This window comes from Ursus arctos, unplaced genomic scaffold, assembly GCF_023065955.2.
Source record: "Ursus arctos isolate Adak ecotype North America unplaced genomic scaffold, UrsArc2.0 scaffold_12, whole genome shotgun sequence".
In the NCBI taxonomy this organism is placed as follows: domain Eukaryota; kingdom Metazoa; phylum Chordata; class Mammalia; order Carnivora; family Ursidae; genus Ursus; species Ursus arctos.
This window is the reverse complement of record NW_026622786.1, coordinates 3,867,607-3,891,108: the sequence shown is the minus strand read 5'-3', so window position 1 is coordinate 3,891,108 and position 23,502 is coordinate 3,867,607. Positions and strand designations below refer to the sequence as shown.

General features: G+C 41.8%; 1 protein-coding gene across 2 annotated transcripts; it reads left to right on the top strand.

The window, feature by feature from the left end:
- On the top strand, positions 1 to 18,808 carry CD160 (CD160 molecule). 2 transcript variants are annotated; one of them, XM_026489055.4, is made up of 5 exons: positions 1 to 98; positions 9,162 to 9,306; positions 10,257 to 10,583; positions 14,058 to 14,195; positions 16,508 to 18,808. In XM_026489055.4, exons 2-5 carry the CDS (start codon positions 9,240 to 9,242, stop codon positions 16,513 to 16,515), a joined length of 540 nt encoding a protein of 179 aa, XP_026344840.2. In that variant the 5' UTR covers positions 1 to 98; positions 9,162 to 9,239; the 3' UTR covers positions 16,516 to 18,808. The 2 variants fall into 2 exon arrangements, with proteins under 2 accessions (XP_026344840.2, XP_044236239.2); XM_044380304.3 differs by having other exon boundaries at positions 14,058 to 18,808.
- Positions 18,809 to 23,502: the final 4,694 nt, after the last annotated feature.

Below are 23,502 nucleotides of genomic sequence, written 5' to 3'. Positions count from 1 at the left end.
AGACGACCAAAGAACAACTCAGGGGTTGAGAGCTCCTTCAAAGTGCCTTCACCAGAGCCCCCAGCCTGAGAGCAAGAAAGAAAAACTTCTGCCCTGAGGTAATGAGGCCCACGGGGGAACTGGGGTCTGGGAGCAGGGATGGGACAGTTGACAGAACCACTCAGGTAAGGACAAGCTTCCAGTGAGGTCCTTGAGAACCTCTGATTTTGCAACGCCCTTTACCCTCAGGACCCTAGAAAGGGAAGTGTTACTGTGCCAACTGGGCTGCCATGCTCGCTCTTCCCCGGTAGGCTTTCAGGGATACAGGCCCCATTCTGACACCTACCTCAGATGGGAAAGAACTATACCGTATGTTCATGGGAGGGAAATCCAGGCGAGCTCCTTGAAATAACATACCTGACCGAGCATAAATCTCTTATGCTGTTCTAAGTCCTCCAGGCTACTTTCTTTTGTTCAGTGTTCATGGTGGATGAATGACAAAGGGTCATTCTTATCAGTAAAAAGGAAATAGCCACTAGAGGAAAGTTACCAAGTTTTGGATCAACTCTCTTCTGGATCCCTCAAAGCCCGGCCCATGACAAGTCACTGGGCTCCACGGAGCTTCAGGCTGGTCCTGTGAGGCACCCCTGAGGGAAGTTTACAGCCCAGATGTATGCTCTGGGGGTGATGCCAACAAGAGAGGCTTCGGGCCTACTGATGTTTTGGCAGAGTAAACTTGGGAATTCCAGTGTGAAAATAAGGGTTTAAAATAGTTTTCCATGCAATGCCTGGAATGTCGGTTGAGCATCCGACTCTTGGTTTCACCTCAGATTGTGATCTTGGGGTCATGGGATCGGCCTGAGTAGGCTCCACACTCATCAAAGAGTCTGCTTAAGATTGCCCCTTGCCTTCACTCTCTCTCTCTCTTCCTCTCTCTCTCTCTCTAAAATGAACAGGTAAATCTTTAAAAAAAAGAAGAAGAAGAAGAAGAGGAAGTAGTAGTAGTTTTCCTTGGGGCGCCTGGGTGGCTCAGTCGGTTAAGCAACCGACTCTTGATCTCAGCTTGATATCAGGGTCATGAATTCAGGCCCCACATTTAAAAAAAAGAAAAAGAAGAAAGAAAGAGTTTTCCTCTAAGTTCCAGAGTAACGCATTTAGTGGAAGACCTTTCATCTAGAAATCAGGAGCTCTGGGTGCCTCAGTTTCCCTGGTTGTAAAACAAGGAGTCTGTTCTGCAGGGGTTCTTAACTGGGGGTCCATTCATGGGATTCATGAATGTGGGGGAAACATTATATCATTATTTCCACCAGTTTCTAGCTGAAAGTTAGCATTTGTTTCAATTATGTAGGTAGGCAACAAACCACAATAGAATTTGCCAACAATAGAAATCAAAAATATTTTCAAATCTCATTACAGTTGTCACAGATTTCTCAAAATGTCACATCACTACTATGAAGTCGTGCTAATTACTGACGCTAGATCTGAGGAAGCACATATACTACTCGGCCACCTGTTCTAATGTTTAGACAACTGTTTTGATACAATGTGTTTCCTTTGTTATCCTTGATATTTTATTTTATTAATTTGTAAGTATTATTCTGAGAAGGGGATCCACAGGCTTCACCAGACAACCAGAAGGGCCTGTGGTGTATTTATGCTGAGGTTGAGAAGCCAGGCTCTGTGTGTCAAGGAGGGTATGATCAGGACGCAAGCCTAGGAAAGCAGGCAAGTGCTCCAAGGGCCTCCTGCGGCTAACTTCAGTTTACTTACTAATTTCTTTCTACTTTAAGGAAGTTGGGGTTGTGGTGGTTGATGAAATCCCATCTCTGGGTCTGGGGCATCTTTTTCAGCTTGGTGGGAGATCTGCAAATGGGTATCTGCAAACAAGTATTTGTGAAGCTGACTGCTAACCTTCCAGCTCCTCTGAGAGGTTAGATCTGGGCTTAGTAGCAAAGAGAAGAGCCTCTTCCTTACAGTCTTGTACCCACCAGCAGTGGGTCCACACTCGGCAGAAAACGTTGGGCACAGATCCATGTGTCATTTAATTATCGCAACATTCACAGGAGGGAGCTTTAAACACAGGAGGAATGTGAGGCTGAGCAAGGTAGTTAACGTGCTCCAGATCACATGACGCTTGGATTTGAGTCTGGGACTCCAGGTGCCTCGCGCTTTATAAGGTTGGGGAGAAGGAGGGTGTTTACCTCCCGAGGCACATCCTCAGAGTCCATAGGTCCTGGGCACCCAACATAGTACAGGGGCCCCGGGGAAGGCTGAAAGGTGACAATGCCAACCTCATCTGGAACCTCATCCTCGCTGACTCCAGGGCTCACCACGTTTTATAAGAGAACTGCTTCTAGCTTGTGGACCCAGAAATCGCCCCCCCCCACTTCCTCCCCACCCCCAACACCTCTTCCCGCTATGGAGGGCCAGTTGTGGCTCTAGTGCAGACTGCGTCCTCGGGACCCATCAGACCGGATCTTGCACCGCCCACACCTCCAATACTAGTTCAGGTTTTCCCCAGCTACCTGCACGCCCTACCCAGCGCCCCGGCGGCTCACGGGCCATCTCCGGCTTCAACGAGAAGGCAGCGCCCTCTAGTGGTCGTAATGCAGCAGCAGCGGTGCCTGCCCCACCCGGCCCTGCCTGCATCACACCGGGGTGCTCCCTCTCCAGGCACCAGGGTCACCTGCTCCAAGAGCATCCTCTCCCCATGGCCCCCACCTGCCCCAGGCCTCCTGAACGGCCCACGATAAACTTACACGGTCGGCTCCAGCTCGGCCCTAGGCACCGCGAAGCCCAGCCACTCCTGCATCAGCGCCTGTGAGCCTGCCTGCCACTCTGCAGCTCTCTTCTTGGAAGCCGTCCCTACCCTGCCGCCTCCCATCCCGCTGCACCAGTCCCTCAGGAAACACGCCTGGAGAAGGGACATGACCTTCTCAACATCTTACAGCTAGCTAATACACAGCCGGGACTGGAAGACAAATCTCCCCAGCCCATTCCCCACCTTACCTCACCATCGGCTCCCCAGTGAGCAAACATCTGTCAAGGCCCAACTGCACTCCTGTCTTGCAGCCTTCCCGGAACTCGCATTCCGAATTCCTCCTTTCCTATTCCTTGATATACTTTATGCCCTTATTATCGTTATCACAGCCCTCCTTGGATTGCAGCTGTTCCTGAGTGGCTGGATAGCTGTGAGGACATGAAGACCCACATAAATTGGGAGTTGGAATCCTAGCTCCTTCACTTAGAAGCTGTGGTTTTAAGCTACTCACAACGCCCCTCTACGCTTCTATGCGCTTAGTAAAAGTGACAAATTTTTAAATAACAAGAATAGCTGTGCTTTATAAGAACTAAACATAATTGTGGATGTGTTTGGGACACGGTGAATTGCCGCAAATACGACGAAGCATAAAAGTAATCATGGTTGACCCTGAGCCCTTACGCTATGCCAGCCACTATAGCGGCATTAAATTATGTAAGTAGTTTACATGGGTTGCCTCCTTTGACCCAAAGAACAACCCTGGGAAGAGAATAGTATCACCATTTTACAGCTCAATAAGCTGCTTTTCAGAGAGGTTAAGAAACTGCCCAACACTATGCAACCAGTAAATCCCAAAGCCAGATTACAGACACTCCTTCTGACTAGAGGCCGCATAGAAACACGGAGACAGTCAGCCTCTTCTTCAGTCATCTGTCTGCTCTGTGGGGCCTGACTCATCATAGTTGTTCAGAGTTTGTCAGATAGATCCATTTGTTAAGGGCTGAGCATAGCTCCTGTCCCAGCAGCCTAAGGAACTTGCCTGTAACACAACTGGTAAGTTTTGAGACAAAGCAGTCTGGCTCCAGAGTCCATGCTTTTAACCACAAACCTAGGCTAAATGAATAATTGCAATTCTTCTTTATCTTCCTTTTTGAGTTTACCTTTTATATTTAAATTCAATTAATTAGCATATAGTGTATTATTAGTTTCAGGGGTAGAGTTCAGTGATTAATCAGTTGCATATAACAGCCAATGCTCATTACATTGCGCGCCCTCCTTAATGCCCATCACCCGGTTTCCCCATCCCCCCACTCATCTCCCTCCAGCAACCCTCAGTTTGTTTCCTATGATTGAGTCTCTTACGGTTTGTCTTCCTCTCTGATTTCATCTTGTTTTATTTTTCCTTCCTTTCCCCTATGATCCTCTGTTTTGTTTCTTGAATTCCACATGAGTGAGATCTAATGATAGTTGTCGTTCTCTGATTGACTTATTTCGCTTAGCGTAATACCCTCTAGTTCCATCCACATCATTGCAAATGGCAAGATTTCATTTCTTTATCTTCCTTTTCAAATCAGATAATACTTTGTAGCTAGACACAAAAGCATGACACTAAATGTTCAACGTTTTGTTTCACGAGTCAGCAGGACATTCTGGTGGACACATGGAACGGCATGAAAGTAGGACAACACACAGGAGAAGCTACACGAGGTCAAGGCTAGGGCAGCAGCACTGGGGGCCAGACCACTGGGTGTTTTCATTAGGATTGTGACAAATTTATAAATAAGTATAGGGAAAATTAACAATTGTCTATGTTTAGATTTTCTTTTATGTTCTTTAATAGCAGTTCAGTTTTTATCCTTTACATCCTAATGGAAATCTTGCTACATTTTAAATTCCTGGGCCTTTTGTGGGAATTTTTTTGTTACTGTAAGTGGGATTTTTTTCTTCTATTATATTTTCTAACAGTTGTATCCAGGAAAATTAATAATATTATGTATTTATTTTATAAGTGAATACCTGATTAAATTCTATTTGTCCTGTGTTGATTACATTTATTTTATATAAATTATAAATATTTATAAATTGTAAACACAACTTCATAATTGTAATTCTATTATTTTTATTATTTATATTTATATTTTATATTATTTTATATTATTATTCAATATTTTAAATACTCCATACTATTGATATGCCGTAATTTTTCAACCATTCTCTAATGGGTCTTCATGAACTTTTTCTAGCTTTTTGGTATTATAAATACTGTTGTAGTAGGTATCCTTGTACATATATTCCAGCACACTCATGTTTTTGTTTCTGTAAGACAGAACCAAAGGTACAGGGTATATTTTCACTTAGAGTGAACTATTGCACCTATTTCCTCAGACCCTCAGAACTGGATTTATTGATCTTTTTCATTTTTGTTCATCTATTGGGTGCTAATTCTGAAATTCTGGACTCTGAATTTTTAAAAACTTAACACTTCCCTGACTACTAGGAACACTGAACAAGCTCTCATTGCATTTCCTCTTTTGTGAAATGCCTATGCAGATACTCTAGCTTTCATTGTTTCTAATATTAATTCTCTTGGGCTTTCCAAATGTAAGTTACATCAGGTGGAAATAATTATTTTGCCTCAAGATTTCCAATATTTATATGCCTTACTTTATTCTCTTGTCTAAATGCAATGACTAATGTTCCCAGAAAAATATAAAATAATAGAGGTAATGGGAAGCATATTTGCCTTGCTCCTCATTTTAATAGAAATATATTTTACCATTTGGGGCTCCTGGGTGACTCAGTCATTAAGCGTCTGCCTTTGGCTCAGGTCACGATCCCAGGGTTGTGATCAGCAGGAAGCCTGCTTCTCCCTCTCCCATTCCCCCTGCTTGTGCTCCCTCTCTCGCTGTCTCTCTCTGTCAAATAAATAAATAAAATCTTTAAAAAATAATAAAAAATAAATATCAATTTCCCTTGCCTCTTTAAAAAATATACATATATTTTACCATTAAATGATTCTAGAATTTTGAGATATATATTTCTTTATTATGTTGAATAATATTCAACTATCACCACTTTACTTAGGGCTTTCATGGGAATGAATATAAGATTTTATCAGAATATTGACTTTCTTCTTTGATCTATTAACATATTAATACTAATGGTTTTCCTAATATTGAATCATCCAAGAATTTCTAAAATAAATGCCATTCCATTTGTCATGGTGTATTATGTTTTTAATATCTTGCTTGATTGGTTTAATGTTTTATTTAGGTTTTACATGAATGTTCATAAATGAGATTGATCTGTAGTCCTCTTTAGGCTTTAAGGTTTTGGTGTTTGTAAAAAGAAACAAGATTTCTGGGGTGCCTGAGTGGCTCAGTGGGTTAAGTGTCCTCCTCTTGATTTCAACTCAGGTCATCTCAGTGTTATGCGATCAAGCCCAGTGTCAGGCTCCACGCTGGGTGTGAAGCCTACTTACGATTCTTTCTTGGGTGCCTGGGTGGCTCAGTCAGTTAAGCATCTGCCTTCAGCTCAGGTCACGATCCTGGGGTCCTCAGATCGAGTCCCACATTGGACTCCTTGCTCAGTGGGGAGTCTGCTTCTCCCTCTCCCCCCTGCTCATGATCTCTCTCTCTCTCATGCTCTCTTTCTCTCAAATAAAATCTTTTTAAAAAAAAAAGATTCTTTCTCCCTCTCCCTCTGCTCCTCCCCACACCCTCTCTCTCCCTGTCTTAAAAAAAAAAAAAAAAAGAAAAGAAATGAGATTTCCTTCTTTTTCTGTGCTATCAACTTAAATAACATCAGAATATCTCAAAGAATTTACTTATAAACTATCCAAAGTAGTACTTTCTGGAAAGATAGTACCAAATAGTTTTGTTTCTTCCATGGGCCCTTTAGGTTTTCTCTCTTTTTGAGTCAGTTTGGTCATTTGCATTGAAAATTATTTATTTCAATGAGCTTTTCTAACTCTTTAGCTTAAGGTAATACAAAAATATCCCTTATCATTTTTAGTTCTACTGACATTTATGATTATTTCTCCCTTCTTATTCCTAATTTTCACTTTCTTCTCTTTTCCTTTATTCCACTAGTTTATTTTAATTTTTTTTAAAGATTTATTTAGTTATTTGAGAGACAGAGAGACAGGGTGGGTGGGGAAAGGGTGCAGGGAGGGACAGATGGAGAGAATCTCTCAAGCAGACTCCACACTGAGCACAGAGCCCAGTGCAGGGCTCGATCCCATGACCCATGAGATCATGACCTGAGCTGAAACCAAGAGTCAGAGGCTTAACTAATAGCCACCCAGGCACCCCTATTTTATTTTTATTTTATTGTGGTTTCCCCTTTTAGGGCTCTGAGCTGGAATTTAAAAGATGATTAAGAGTTTATCAGACAGAGACAGAAAGGAAGGCATCTCTGGACGAGCAGACAACATGGGCAGAAATTTGCAGCTGTGAACTAGCTTGGCATATTCAGTGAATTGTGTCTTCGGTTGGCAATGACAGTGACTGGGGGGCACGGGGAGGAAGCACTAGACTATGAAGAAATCCCACCAGGGGTATCGTTCTACCGCCACCTCGTCTTTGCAGCATGTCCTCAAGATCCAAAGGCCTGATGGAAACATCTGATTAACCCAACCCCAGCTTTCAGAGGGTAGGAAGAAAGTGTATCTGGTCCTTTGAGCTCCTGAAGACAGTATCGGTGCTCTGCTTTCCACCAGCACTCACAGGGAGATACTAAGGGGAGAAAGAAGAGTGGGACTGGTTCCACCGAAAGATATTACCGGTTAGCCAGAAGAACGACAAATACCAACTACATGGAGTCATTGAAATCTTTTAAGTGGGGAGAATGCCCAGTTCAGATCTGTGTTGTTGAAGGTTTGCTTTTTCAGTATTTTGAAGTAGACAGCCTCCCCATCCTACCAATGAGGAAACAGGCCAGGTGAGGTCCTGAGACTCGCCCAAGAAAACAGAATCATCAAGAGCTGGAATCAGAGTTCCCCCAGGTTTTCTAGGTTTAGGAAAATTTAAGAAATACTCTGGAGAAAAGGAATGCAAAGTATCCTTCCCTGAAAAGAGGGGATAATAATATCTGTGAAGATTAAATGGTTTAATGCATATAAAGTACCTGATATGTAACAGATCCCTACAATTACAGTAGCTTCTTCCCTATTCTCAATTTCATTTCTAAAATTTTTCTTATATAGGTTATGCTCTTGCAATATACTGTTTTTATTGAGGAAACTTTTAACTCTACACCTCTGCCCTTTGAACTCTGTGAATGTAATTACCTATCCAAAAAGTTATAAACTACAAAAGTGTTTAAATATATTTTTAAAACACTTATATAAAGAGGGGGATTTTTCAAAAATAAAAATATTTATTTTATATGCAAGGCCTGCAATTTGCCTTTTTTGATGTAATGGTATATTATTGATCCCCCTTCAGGCTCGTATTTAGAGAACTCATTCTTTTTAATAATATATAATATTCTATTGTGTGAATGAGTCAAAATTTATTCAACCATTTCCAATTGATGAAAATTCAGGTGTTATCTTGGTTTTGGTTTGGGTTCAATTTGGGTTTTTTGACATGAGAACAATTTTTCTTAGCTAGGATTAGAAGATATAAACATAAAAGGTAAAACAATAAAATATTGGAAGAAAAATATAACTCCAGCCTGAGGGAAACTTTCTTAAATGATACAGAGAACACAGATGACTTAAAAGAAAAGATAGACACTCTATATTTAACTACATACAAATGCAAATTTTCCTGATGGAAAGAAACATCATTTCAAGAGACAAACAATGAATTAGGAGAAAATATTTGTTTAAAAAAAAAAAAGTCAGACAGGGTAATATCTCTAATATAGAGAAAAGCTGATTTTTTAAAAAGTTGATTTGGGAAAAAATGCAAATATTTCATAGAAGAGGAAATACTAATGCCCCATAAATGTATGAAAAGATCCTCACCCTCACTAGTAATGGAAATGCAAAATAAAACAACAGTGAGGTCTAATTTTTCATTCATCAAATTGGCAAAAATGTAAAAGACAATATTCAGTGCTAACAAGCACTTTCTTGCTGAACATCTGAATCTCAACCATATTTCTGGAAAGCAATCTGATAATACATAGTAGAAAAAAATTTGTGTTCATATTCTTTGACTCAGTAATACAATTTAGAAAAAAATATTCTGAAAATATAGCCTTAAGTGTGTCCCTATGTCTCTTCCCTCTTTTCTCCTCTCTTCTCTCGAGTACACCTCACTTCATTAACTGTCTCACTTCCCAGCCAGTTGGACTCTCATGCCCAAGCCATCCTCCACCTGACTCTAGCCAACTTAAGCTAGTGCCTGGAACATGGAGATGGTCCTGGAGCCTTGGAAGGCCTTGGCTAGGAGTCCTCATGTGCTTTCAGGAAATTAAGGCCAAGGACATCATTGGAGCCAACATTTGCTTCAAGTTCCTGAGGCTGCTGACAACGTGCAGGACACTCATGGCACCTGGCAGAGGCTGCTTGGCCCTGGCCATTCTGCTGGCAATTGTGGACATCCGGCTTGGTGGTGAGGACAGCCAATCCCCAGATCCCCAGAGCAGAGACAACCATCAGGAAAAAAATCCTGGACTCATGAGGAGGGATGGATCCCAAGATTTTTCCCTCTGGTGGGGAAGAAAAGGACCCACCCTCTCTTGACACTAATGAAAGCTCTTTTTTGTTTGTTTGTTTAAACTAATACTATCACCCTCCCCATCAGACATTCTGCCTCTGCTAAGTATTGCCAAAAGCCTGGAAATCTGGCCCTCAATCTGTGATTCTTTCAAGATCTTATACATTCTAAATTTATGAAATCCAGGTCTGAGATTCAGATACAATACATGTCAACTTGGGGCGCCTGGGTGGCTCAGTCGGTTAAGCATCCAACTCTTGATTTTGGCTCAGGTCATGAGATCAAGCCCCAAGTTGGGCTCCATGCTGGACATGGAGCCTGCTTAGGATTCTCTTTCCCTCTCCCTCTGCCCCTGCCCTCCCCACTCTCTCTCTCTCAAAAAAAAAGAAAATTACATATATATATATATATATATATATATATATATATATATATATATACACACACACACACACACACACACACACACACAGATGTATATATGTCAACTTTAGCGACCCATTTAACCACTGTTTATATTTAACCACCTCAGTTTATAAAATGGGAATAGTACATGGTTCTAGGGCTATACCGAGGATTAGATGTATATAAACGCACTTTAATAAAGGTACACAAGTTCCATTTGGAGTAGAAATCAAATATAAACCATTTCTGAATTAATGAATAACTGGGATTACAGGTGTCCCTCAGATATGGGTCTAGCCCATAGCCTACTCTTCTAAGAGGTGGTATTTACTGTCTACTGGAGAGCCCCCAGTCCTGCCTCAACATTTCTATGTGAGTGAACTTAGTCTGCCATGTGCAGCCGGGTTCCCGTGGCTAATTCTTCCCCCCTCCCATTCCAGGGTGCATGCACATCCGAAGTTCATTTCACCAGGAAGGAAAACGACTACGCTTGATCTGTACTTTGTGGCATAAGGAAGAAGAGGCTGAGGGGGTTATACTGTTTTTGTGCAAGAACAGGTCTTCGGACTGTTTTCCTGATACCAGCTTGGAGCAGCTGAGACTTAAGCGGAATCCTGGGAGAGATGATGTCAGTGAAAGATCATCTGAGTTGGTGTTCACCATAAACCAAACCACACCATCAGACAGCGGGACCTACCAATGTTGTGCCCTAAGCCAGAAGCCAGATATCCGCCTTCAGGGGCGCTTCTTCTCTGTTTTAGTCACAGGTGAGCTCTGATATCCCACGTGCCACTAGATGAGATAACAAGCAGGGTCAACAGCTGTAGACAGAAATAGTTACCTCAGGTCCTGGACAAGCAGTCTCCTTGGGGGAGGAGGCCTCCCATTACTGAGTCATTTCTCACCAGTCCCACTGCAATGGCAAATGCCCACAGCACGAATACGTAAGTAATCTCATTTTGTCTTTCATTTTAAAAATCTTACAGAGTAAGCCATTTCATTTTTACTGACACTGAGACTGGGTTACATGGAGGTAAAGCAATTTATTCAATTTGTCTCACTGACCAGTGCCAGTAAAAGCAGATAGAGGTCTGAACTTTAGGCTTTCTGATTCTAATTCAGAGATCTCTCAGAAATGTGGTTCTATTTCTAAATATAGACACTGAGCCTTCACGCTGTGACAGAGATGGATTTGAGATAAAACAGATGGTTGTCTTAATGAACATTTAGTTGTAAGAAACAGAAACCTACTCAAGCTGCCATAGGCATAAAGGAACAAATAATAAAACAGGAATAAAGGAATAAAGCCCTCATGAGATCCAATTTCTGGAAGCAGAAACCAGAAAGCCAACAGAACCTGAAGAGTTACAGTCTCAATCTCTCTGGGGCAGCAAGGCCTCTCATCTCTGCATATTACCTTTATTTTGTGCATACACCCCTACTCTGTTACTACTTAGAAAAAATCTAAATACGGTCAACTCCAGACTCGGCTCTATATAGGACGTCCTCATATGCCCAGCGGAGAGTGACTCTTGCGTTCCTATATTCCCAAAGGAACAAGCCTTCAAAACTGAGAATTATGTTCTAATTGGAATTCTATACGCAACCAAACTACCAATCGAATGTGAGGAAAGAATAAAGACAGACATGCAATGACTCAAAAAAAAAAAAAAAAAAGATTGCATTCCATGTGATCTGAAAAGGCCACCAGAGGTGTGCTTCAGAAAAACAGGAAAGTGAATAGGGGAGTGGATAAAATGGGATCCAGGGAAGTAATGACTCCAATAGGGGAAAGGAGATAAGGAAATTCTAGATTGAAAAATGGCCAAAACAGGCAATTAGTCCAAAAGGAACAAGAGAAGGAGGGCTCTGGAAGATCTTGAGGAGGTAAAAACAGACTTGAGAGATCATCTTTCTGAAGGCCTGTGACAGATTGGATGAAGGATTAAAGATATGGATATGGAAAATTCTGCCTGGTTAAAAAAAAATAAGGTGATCATCATCTCCAGGGAAACACTAAATTTTACAAAAGGAAATGTAATCATGGCACACAGCCTGGCTCTGTAATACGTTAACATTTACAGAATCCAAATTACATAAACATTAACTACAGTGTGTAATATAATGATTAGTGAAAGATGCAGAGAAGGGAAGTGGGTAGAGGATCAAGAGAAACATATCCTCATCCTTTAACAAAAAATCAATAGATAATGCCTAAATTTTATCGAGAAGTGGTAATATAAGCATACTACTTAGGAATACGGTGAAACATCTTAGTTTACAGTGGTTGTCTCGGGGGAATAAGCCTAGGAGGAAAAGAGGACACTGCTATTATTCTTCATGAATTTTCAAATACTGTATTTTAACTTAAGAAAAATAGAAATAAATTACACCCACTACCAAATAAAAACCTAGTCCAGAGCCTTTTAACAAATATTTTAATCATTTCCCATGGTTAGCAGTGAATCCAGGTTTTCTACATCAGTCTAGATTGATTTATATTTTCTTCTTTGCTTCCTGGTGTCTTCCCCTCTGACCTCGCTACAGCATCCAGCATTTTCATTCTCTCCCTTAACAAACTCCCATCTCTGTTGGCTTCTGCAACTCTCTGCTTCCCTGATTTTCGGGCTGTTCTTTCTCTCTTTCTCTCCGTTTCCTCCTCCCACCTCTCAAACATGAGAATTCATTCCCCAAGACTCACTCCTCACCTCTCTGATCTTTTCCCTACGGTTTCTTCCAAGTTCTCATTCACCCTCATGATTTTAACCTGTACCTTCTCGCAAACTGACCCACGAATCAACTTCTCCAGCTCTAACCTCTTCCTAAGTTTCAACATTTTCACTGATGACTAGACTCCTAGCTTCTGATTGCCCTGCCATCTTCTCAAACTCAAACCTATCCTGAGACCCTAGTTCTGCCCATGATTTACAGATAAAATCTTGCTGCCTTTTTCCTCTCCCCCATCCAGTTACTGAGTACTACTAGTTCTTCCCCACTTTTATTCCTTTCTTTCTAAAGGGGTTTTCCAAGTCTTCATCATTTCACACTTAAAACTTTCCAGTAGTCTTCTGACAAGCCCCTTGAGATCTGACCAAGTCTCACTCATCCTGGTATCTCCTCCCACACCTACCTCAGGGCCTGGAACTGAGCTGTTACCTAATAAATGATCCATCAACTCTAAACACTATCTCTGTCTCCAAACCAAACGGCCACCTGACCTCTTTCTAAAATGTTAATTTCTACGTGCCACACCACCATTCAGTTTTAAAGGCTTTTCACTGTCTATGGGACAAAGTCTAAATTACTTTTGTCTTGCACCGGAAGCTCTATGAAATTGCCTTCTATTTATGTGAATACCCTGGGAAACTCTTCTGTCATTCTTCTCACACTTCTCATGTTGATCGTGCATCCCACAGACACAGTACTAAGCTTGGAGAATAGAATGGGGGGAGCAAAAAAGCCCTCACTCCTTATAATCTATATATAGTCTATAATCTAATCATTCTCTTAATACGCTCTAAGCATTTCTACTTGTATGGCTCTCCGTAAGATAAAAAATGCCTTTCCCATCCTCTCAGTATATTTAAGTATCAGAGTCAGCACTTATGGATGCTTACCAAATGCAGAGATGATAAAGTTCCTTTTGGAAGGAGAAACTAACAAAGCTGGACAGGTAACATATAGTATCAGTAAACAATGTGTACCATTTACTAAGTGCTTACTGTGTGCCAGGCATTATGCTGAATGATGTATCGATTATTTCATTTAATCTTCATGGCCTTTTTGAGGTTGCGGCTATGGTTGTCATGTGAAAAGTCAGGCTCAAAGGTAATTTGGGGTAATTTTATTCAGCTAGTAAATGGTGAATGAAAATCCAGATCTATTCCAAAGCCCAGATTTTAACTTACACTAAACTGCTTGACACACTCTGGAAGATGGTTTTTAAGTGAGGGAGCACCCAAGTCCAAGGTGACTAAGCTACTTTAGCTAACAAGACTGAAGTTCCTTCAAGGTGGGCCTGTTTGCAACCCCAGTGTGACACACAGATTCTGCATCTATTTTTGGCTGCTAAAGTACCTCATCATCACTACCCATAAATGTTAAAAAATACTTCTTTGGGCAACAAATCGTGCTGAGTGCTATCCTTGGGAGATCAGAAACAATGTTCTGAGGTGATGCAGAAGGAGGTATTAAATGATTTCTGAAACCCTCCCCTGATCAATTAATTCTCTTTTGACCAGAGTCTGGGAACTACACAGTGAAAGGACCGAAACAAACAGGACACCCTGAGTTCAGTCACAGTAAAGGCACTCTCAGTTCAGGCTTCCTGCAGGAAAAAGCCTGGGTGATGCTGGTCACCAGCCTGGTGGCCCTTCAAGGTATGTTCAGAAGAGCCTTAAGCACCCCAGGCAATGAGGGTGCTACACCTTTGACATCTTGATTATCCTCCAGGAGGAGAGGGTAGAAAGGAAGCCTAGAGTGGGAGTGAATTGCTGCTCAAGCCCTGGCTGTCCACAGAAAAACGTCAAACCGACATGAGGGCAAAACTGGTCCAAAAGGACTCAAGACTTTATACTAACCAGAGGAAGATGGATGAAACACATTTTCCACTGGCTAGCAGGTCAGACCTGTGAGGAAAGAAAGCTTGTGGAAGAGGCAAATAAATACAGCTGCCTCTACACACTGGACCAACAGAAGTCTACAAGTTAAGGCAAGAGATGTTTGCCTATTATGTGAAAATGAACAAGGCAACAGTCAGACTGGGTCTGGAGGTCGGTTTTGAAAAATGCAGCTCCTTGGCAAAGGGTGATAGGCAAACTGAGTATGAACACTTGTAGGTGAGTCCTCCAGCGTCGCATCAATATAGATCACAGTTTTCCCTATTTGATAAGAGACTGGAACTCACAATGATTTGCCATTACATTTTTGCATAATCAGTAACTGATGCAGCTTTTGGTCTGTCCTTGGCATTCTTAATTCCATTTTTTTTTTAAAGATTTTATTTATTTATTCGACAGGATAGAGACAGCCTGCGAGTGAGGGAACACAAGCAGGGGGAGTGGGAGAGGAAGAAGCAGGCTCATAGCGGAGGAGCCTGATGTGGGGCTCGATCCCAGAACGCCGGGATCACGCCCTGAGCCGAAGGCAGACGATTAACCGCTGTGCCACCCAGGCGCCCCCCATTTTTTTTAAAAGCTTTCCTCCAATCAATAACCACCACTGTTTGCATGCCACCAGAATGTAAGCTCTATAAATGCATGGGCTTTGTCTCACTTATCCCCACAAAGACAGTGCCAGCCACATAGTAAGCTCTTAGTAAATTTGTTTAAAGAATTTGTATGATGGGTTAGGTTTTACATACGGTGATTCTTACCCAAAATAACTCTTCCAGGCAAACGTTTCCTGATGACTCATCAGGAAACAGGCACAAAGAGCTTAAATGTTGCTCCAGTTCACAGGAATTAATACAAGACCTTCTCGCTCCAAAACCGTGTGCTCTCAGTAATCCCCTACTATATGCTAAGTACCTTCTCTCTCAACTCCTTCACCACCCTTCCCATACTAAGATTGCCTCCTCCCATTTCCAGAAATAGGATCACTTAACACTCCTTTATCCCAGCCCCTTAACTGCAAACCATCAAAAGAAAACAGACCTTTTTGTGAGCCTTGGCGAGGACCTGCCAAATATAAGCCTATGACAGTTATCAGGAGGAAATTGGTGAATATCAAGCATTCTGACCCTTTAGACCTAATTCCTTATTGAATCTAAATTCCCTCGGATAGCTGCTCTGCTAGTAAAATAAGTTACATTTCTTCATAGAAATAACAACTCTGAAAAGGAAATTGAGTCTAACCAAGCAATCTATGACCACTTACTATACCTTTGACTCCCAAGTTATGCTAGAGCAAAAACTCTCAGCTCTTTTCCCCTTTCCAATCAGGTGAAGAGAATGAACTTCTGATAGTTGATGCCTTTTATCCTTGTCCCCTCACCTCAAGGCTTAGCAGAACTATGGAAGAGGTAATGTTCAGTAGAATAAAAGGACATACATTTTGTCCGGCCCAGAGAGATCATGGAGATCAAGTTAGGATGTTTGCATGTGATCAAAAGATGAGGAAGGGGCACCGGGGTGGCTCAATCATTAAGCGTCTGCCTCCAGGTCAGGTCATGATCTCAGGGTCCTGGGATCGAGTCTCCCATCAGGCTCTCTGCTCAGCGGGGAGTCTGCTTCTTCCTCCCCCTCTGTGCCCTCTCCCTCTCTCTCTCAAAAAATAAATAAAATCTTAAAAGGGGGGGGGGAATGAGCAAGATTCCTGGATCCTCTGGGCCTCCCTCAGCTCCTGAAACCACCTTCAGTAGTATTCCTGTCCTATCACTGTGCCAGCCTTCACATGGAAAACCTACCTGGAACTTTTTAGGAAGCATCTATTTCTTCTTTGATTGCCCTACCTTCCCACAAGGAGACATCGAAAGTTGGCTTCCTCCCCACTTCCACCAGAGCAGTCAGATTTGCTAGAGGTCACAACTGCAACTTTAGCAATAAGATACAACTGGTTATAGGGAAGGGTTATATCTCCTTCCTTCTTTCCTTTCCATCCCTCCTAGTCACCAGGGTCAATCATACAATGAATTACATCAGGTATCGAAGTTGTACGGCGGTAATACAAACTTTCCTTTTTCTTTCTACAGCTTCGTAAGCCTTGTGCAAGAAACTTCAAAAAATAAAAGTTACAGCAAGATAAACCTGACTCTCTTTAGCTTGCTACCTTTCACATTATAACATACACAGAGAAGAAAACAGCACAGGGGAAGAGATGCGAAATATGCCAAGAATCTGGGGAATATAAGGTGGGACAAATGAATGTATTCCTTGACCTCCCCTCCTCACTGCCACAGCAAGTCGGCCTTTCTTCCCACTTCTGTCACCACTTTAAAAAAAAAAAAAAAAAAAACAGATTTCACAAAAGTGGCTGGCAGACAGTTCTCACTCAAATATTGTTTAAGTACGTGGTATGAGTGTTTTGTACTGAAGAAAAAGTTTTCTTCCCCCCTCCTCCAACACAGTAAAATAAACAAGCAAGCCGAACAAAATGAGAACACCATTTTTTTTTTTAAAGACATTTTTATTTAACACTAAGAAGAGAGAAGAAATAAGCAAAGATAGGACAGGAAAAGAGCCAGAGCCAGCGAGTGACTTGGCATGAAAATGAAGAAATGGAGAGAACTTGGCACTCAACAGCACCCCGCAAGCGCGGCTAGAGGCAGAGGAGGCTCTGCGTACCCAGATGCGCCACAAGAGCATAACGGTCCAGCTTCAACCAAGTACTTGTCAGCCTCTTTGGTCACATCTCTTTCCTTTTAAATAAATGCCCTGACTAATATTTGCAGCCTTTTCTTTTCCCCTAAATCCACTAATCCTCTTGCCTTTGTCTTTGGATAGATGACCTCTTGTCATAGTTAAATGGGGGCAGGGTGAGGGGAGGAGGAGGCCAACCATGACAAGATATTCCTGATAGGAGGAACTACACGAATAAAGAGGTTAAGAACACAATTTAATTGAAGCTAAACAGCAAGCCATCAAAAGGAAAGAGACACCTTACCTGTGATCCTTGGCCAGCACCTGCCAAATGTGGGGGCGAAGGTTTGTGGGAAGAGAGAGAGAAAAGGCTGAAAAAGATGGGTTAGATCCTCATTAGTGATGGCGTTGACCCTCAAACTAAGGACTTTGGATTTTGTGCCTTATGAAGGTAAGAAAAAGACTAGGCATGGAGTCAAAACACCTGGATTCAAATTCTGGCTCTGTGTCCTTGGGCAAATGAAGTTTTGAGACGCTATTTCAGTCTACTTATCTCTAAATGGGATCTTGCCTACTCTATCTTCTGTTTCCATAGGCTTGCTCTGAGGATCAAATCTCAGATTCTAGATCTTAAACACACAACCATTTGAATTCTGACTCCAAAGTCTCCATAGCTTTCTCCATTAAATTATGTTCACTTTAATCTTTCTCTGTTTTATGTAGGTTTTGTTTCTAACTAAATTTTAAGCTCATATGGGTGGAGATGTGTTTTGCTTTTTACTATTCAAAGAATCTTCTGAAATTTCTCAACATTACACAATCACTGGAAGTCTCACAAAGAAGCCACATTCTACTACAGAAAGTCTCATCCATTGTGCTATACTAATTATAATCCACACATAAAAATCTGCAAAAGGATACGTGACCACTGTCCAAGCCTGTTAAGACATTCAAGAGCATTAGACTATTAGCTCTGACATTAACTAAGCAGAATAAACAAGGCAACAGCAAGTCAGAAGTCCCATTTCTAAAGAACTCATTTTATGTATTCTGCTTATCTCCAGACTTGGTTAAACACAAATGTGAAATACTTATATCCTGCCTTTAAAAATTGATACCACTCACTTCAAATAAGCCTACAAATTTCCATGCATGAATAGGTACTTTTCTGAACACACATCTTAACCTCAATCCATATGAGTGATTCAAAACCTATGCATGGAATTTGAACCTCTGTGAGGCCATGGAGTTATTACAAGGAATCTGTATAAGCACTATATTCTGTCTGAATAAATGATACATCTTACAAATATTTATATATTTCAACTGGATGTAGATTATGGTGTTACTAATAAAGACAAATTGATTTAAAAGCATTACTGATGGGTGCCTGGCTGGCTCAGGTGGAAGAACATATGACTCTTGATCTGGGGGTCATGAGTTTGAACCCCACATGGCGTGTAGAGATTACTTAAAAAAAAAAATTTAGGGGCGCCTAGGTGGCACAGCGGTTGGGCATCTGCCTTCGGCTCAGGGCATGATCCCGGTGCTGTGGGATCGAGCCCCACATCAGGCTCCTCTGCTGTGAGCCTGCTTCTCCCTCTCCCACTCCCCCTGCTTGTGTTCCCTCTCTCGCTGGCTGTCTCTATCTCTGTCGAATAAATAAATAAAATCTTAAAAAAAAAAATTTAAAAAGCATTACTGAAATCACAGCAGCTTTTTGTTATGTATTTTTCTCATCAAAAGATACTAAAAATACAACTATCACCCTGTTGTGAGGAGTCTAATAATTTTTGGACCTTAAAAACAGTACACCTTATTAGGAAAGGTGAAGAACCACAAGCCTACGTCCCAAGAATCACAGATATCCAGCTGAAAGAGGAAAGGCAGCAAACATAGACTCCACTTCTGTGGACACCAACTAAGTGCGATCTGGCAAAACTCTGTAAGATTTATATGCATTTAATCTTAATTGAATGCCTGTAATTCCACTAATCCGGCAGGTACGAGAGATCACAACCTCATGTCCTCTGGTTAAGACAAGGGCTCTACTTGGATCCTCGAAAATATCTCCAGCTGTACATACTGTGTTCTACACACTCTAAACCCCTGGAGCAGCCCTGTGGTTCCCAGCCTGAGGGCCAAGCCACTGACATTACTGTTTGCTACGATTTCCCCCCAAAGGATGGCCACTTGTGGTATGTTCTCTCTACTTCCGGCCTCAGAACTTGGCGTGAGACTCATTCTGGAAACTCTGAAAAAGAGTCTGCTCTCCCAACTCCCAAATCCCTATTGGTTTATTCTGACGAACAGCACTCTTATCTTCCCACCTCCCTACCTCAGAAGCCAAGAGGGCTTTCCCTCTCATGCTATTTACTCATCAGCCCCGCTCCTCCTCCTAAAATCTGTCTTCCTTCACAGACGTCACTGGCCTGTCTAGACCAGCTCTACCAACCAACTCTGAAGAGCCCCTCCCTTCCAAAAGCCCCAAAGGCTGTTTTGCTGTTGTTTAAAACAGATACAAACTATGGTTCCCTCCTGATTAACTTTCGTTAAGACTGATATAATTTGTATTCCTTGAGGAAAGAGCACATGGATACCAGAGTGAAAGAAACTGAAGCATGCAGAAGGTCAAGAGAAAAGTCAATTTGGTAACATAATTTCTAAATAAATAAATAAAAAGCAATAGATAATTGTATTTGTGTTCAACTCATTATACTACAGAAACAGAGGATAATGGCTATCCTCAAAGCCATTTTTTTTTCTCAACCCTTAGAAATGACTAGGCTTGTACCTCCAGTGAATCCCTTAGCCACACACTACATAGCAGGGTGTCAGGTTGGCAGCCAAGCCAACAATGCCCCACAGCACAGAACTGTGGAAACACAAAGGCCTGAGGTAAGTACAGTTGAGAGAATCGGACTGAGGCTCCAGCCCTCTGCTGTACCTGCTAACTTTACCCCAGTGGCCACCACATCCCTTTCTTCCTCTACCATGGAAAGTGCATACATGTGTGCGTCCATGAACACACACATTCTCTCTCACACACACACATACGACTGTGGAACACAAAGACATAAACAAGGAATTTTTTTCTCCTATTAGCTATTAAACCAAAGTAAGAGCTGTTGGGGAAAAAAACCCAAATTCTTCCCCAGAAAACTTCCTTTGAACTTGAGAACTAATTATTGGACCAGAAAGAGTATTGCTCAAAGGAAACATCTAATAAGCACTTGCTCAGCTGCTGTAAATCTATAATAAGCTAAGGAAGCTGTTTAGTTTATAGCCATCGCCACATCTCCTGCCTAGAGCAATTCCTTTTTCTTACAAATTAAATCACTGTAAGGAAAAGTCCAGGAGCTACAGCAACAGGGACAAAATGCCACTCTGGATTCTCCATGTTTCCCAGCTTCTCAGAAACTGGCAGTAGGAACTTTGAGGGAAAATGAATTTTTAGGGCCAGAGTTATTCTTTCTTCCTGCTTCCAACTCATTAACTTAGAAATTTTAAAGATGTTGGAGATCTCAGCGGAATATTCACCACTCTGCCCCTTCTCACCCAACTTCCCAGTTCTATCCAGCCAGATAACCCATATGAATCTGAGTTAAGACTAATAGCTCTGAAAACTACTCAAGAAGCAATCATCACTTGGACACCAGCAAGGAGCTGCCCTGTATCAGTTCCCAACCTGTAAGTTTACCAGTCTCTAGGTCTCTCCTCATTATGTGCTAACAAAATAGTTTTCTTCCCTCTAATTTTTTTTAAATTTTTATTTAAAAAAAATTTTTTTAAAGATTTTATTTATTAATTTGAGAGAGAGAGACAGAGAGAGCACAAGCAGGGGGAGAGGCAGAGGGAGAAGCAGACTCTCTGCTGTACCGGGAGCCCAACGTGGGGCTCGGTCCTAGGACCTGGAGACCACAACCTGAGCCAAAGGCAGACACTTAACCATCTGAGCCACCCAAGTACCCCTCTAATTTCAAATTATAGCGGACAAAGGGAAGATAAAGAAGAAAAGACATTCATGAGTAAGAAAACAATCTGTTGGGGCTCCTGGGTGGCTCAGTCAGTTAAACCTCCAACTTTTGACTTTGGCTCAGATCATGATCTTGGGGTTGTGAGATCGAGCCCCATGCTGGGTTCCAAGCTACACGCAGCCTGCTTGAGAGTCTGTTTTTCCCTCCCTCTCTCTGCCCTCCCACCTTGTGTGCACATTCTCTTTCTCTAAAAAAAAGAAAACAATCTGTTTTAGCTCTGCATGGAATCCATAGGCCATTTAATATGAATGTAAAGGCCTCAAATATAAGGGTTCAAGATCTGAAATTGCAATTGTTTCCTATTCTGACAATCAGGGAGAGTTAAATCATCTCTCCACTGACTCCTATTAAGGCTCCAGATTCCTGAGTCTGTAAGCCTTCCAACTGTAAAGGAATGAAGTTATAAAAGTTTGGGTTATGTAGCCCTCTGCCTTGGGCACTATATCTAAAACTGAAACATTTACGAGCAAGGCATTCCTAGAGATTAACTCTTAGCCCCAGCCATGTTTCCGTGTTAGATCAATGAATCTGCAATGTTTCTTCCTAGAATGGGAGGCATCTCAGACTTCCAGGTTAATTTAGGTTAAGAAAGAAAAATAGATATGTTGCACACAGCAAATTGGACTTCATCCCATATATGTTTCTTCTACTTTTTAACCCTATTACTGAGGTCTCTAAGCAAAGCAGACACTTCTCATAGAGACACACTGTTTATCTGGCAAAACTTAAGCGGGATGGGTATCACTCTGCTGTGTGCATTTCTTTCTTTTTTTTTTTAATTTAAATGCAATAAATTAACATATAATGTATTATTTATTTCAGGGGTACAGGTCCGTGATTCATCAGTCTTAGATAATACCCAGTGCTCATTACAACATATACCCTCCCCAATATCCACCACCCAGTTACCCCATCCCTCAACCCCCCTCCCCTCCAGCAACCCTCCGTTTGTTTCCTATGATTAATAGTCTCTTACGGTTTGTCTCCCTGTGTGCATTTCTATTTTCCATCCTGTGATGGTTATTATGTCAATTTGGCTGGGCCAAGGAGTACCTAAATATTTGGTCACAGATTATTCTGGGTGTGTCTGTGAGGGTTTGCCTGATACGATTAACATCTGAATAGGTAGACTATTTAGAGCAGATTGCTCTCCTCAGAGTCTGTGGGCCTCATCCAATCAGTTAAAAGGCCCAACTAGAACAAAATGTCTGACCCTCCAGCTAGTAAGGGAGAACTCCTTGCCTGTTTGAGCTAGGACACTGGTCTTTTCCTGCCTCTGGACTCAAACTAAAACACTGGCTTTTCAGGGTGCCTGGGTGGCTCAGTCAGTTAAGTATCTACCTTTGGCTCAGGTCATAATCTCAGGGTCCTGGGATCAAGCCTTACGCAGGGCTCTCTGCTCAGCAGGGAGTCCGCTTCTCCCACTCTTTCGTGCTCTCCCTCTCTTTCAAATAAATAAAATGTTAGAAAAAAAAAACAAAATAAAATTGGCTTTTCTTGGGTCTCAAAACTTCCACCAACTTTTGGATTGGAATTCATACTGGCTCTCCTCATGCTCAGGCCTTTGGAATCAGACTAGAACTACACCATAAGATCTACTGGCTGGCTGACTGAAGATCTTGAAACGTCTTAGCCTCCGTAATCACACAAGCTAATTCCTTATAATAAATCTCTTTACACAGACACACACACATCCCTTATTCCCTTACTGATTCTGTTTCTCTGGAGAACCCTAGTACACCCCTTAACCTAAATTAACCAACCTGCAACTCCGAGGTAACTCCTAAGAAGAAAGACTACAGAATCATTAAGTGTAAAGGGTACTAGAAACAACAAAAGGAGCCTCATGTCCTCTATCAGAGCAAAAAAAGTGAATAAAATTTCAGATAACTGAGACTGACACTATTTGCTATTCTGTGTACTGAAAAGTAACTCCCTATCCAGTACTTGTTTCTTCTTTTTTTTTTTTTTAAGATTTTATTTATTTATCTGACAGAGATAGAGACAGCCAGCGAGAGAGGGAACACAAGCAGGGGGAGCGGGAGAGGAAGAAGCAGGCTCATAGCGGAGGAGCCTGATGTGGGGCTCGATCCCACAATGCCGGGATCACGCCCTGAGCCGAAGGCAGACGCTTAACCGCTGTGCCACCCAGGCGCCCCCAGTACTTGTTTCTGACCCTTTGTCAGCTACTCAGATACTTTCTGGTTCTCTAGTTTTCTAGGTATAGTAAAAATACAACCATTTGGCCTGGCATCTCCAGACTCTTAACAGGGAGACGATAATTTCTGGCTGTCATACTTTTTCCGAGACAGTGGACACTGTTCTATTTGAAAACTACAATGTGCTCAAAC

Bases quoted from the DNA above. Each gene is read 5' to 3' on its own strand.
- CD160 (XM_044380304.3), top strand. From the start codon at position 9,240: ATGGCACCTGGCAGAGGCTGCTTGGCCCTGGCCATTCTGCTGGCAATT. The intron at 9,307-10,256 runs GTGAGGACAGCC...CTCCCATTCCAG, and splicing joins TGTGGACATCCGGCTTGGTG to GGTGCATGCACATCCGAAGT. The intron at 10,584-14,057 runs GTGAGCTCTGAT...TCTTTTGACCAG, and splicing joins CTTCTCTGTTTTAGTCACAG to AGTCTGGGAACTACACAGTG.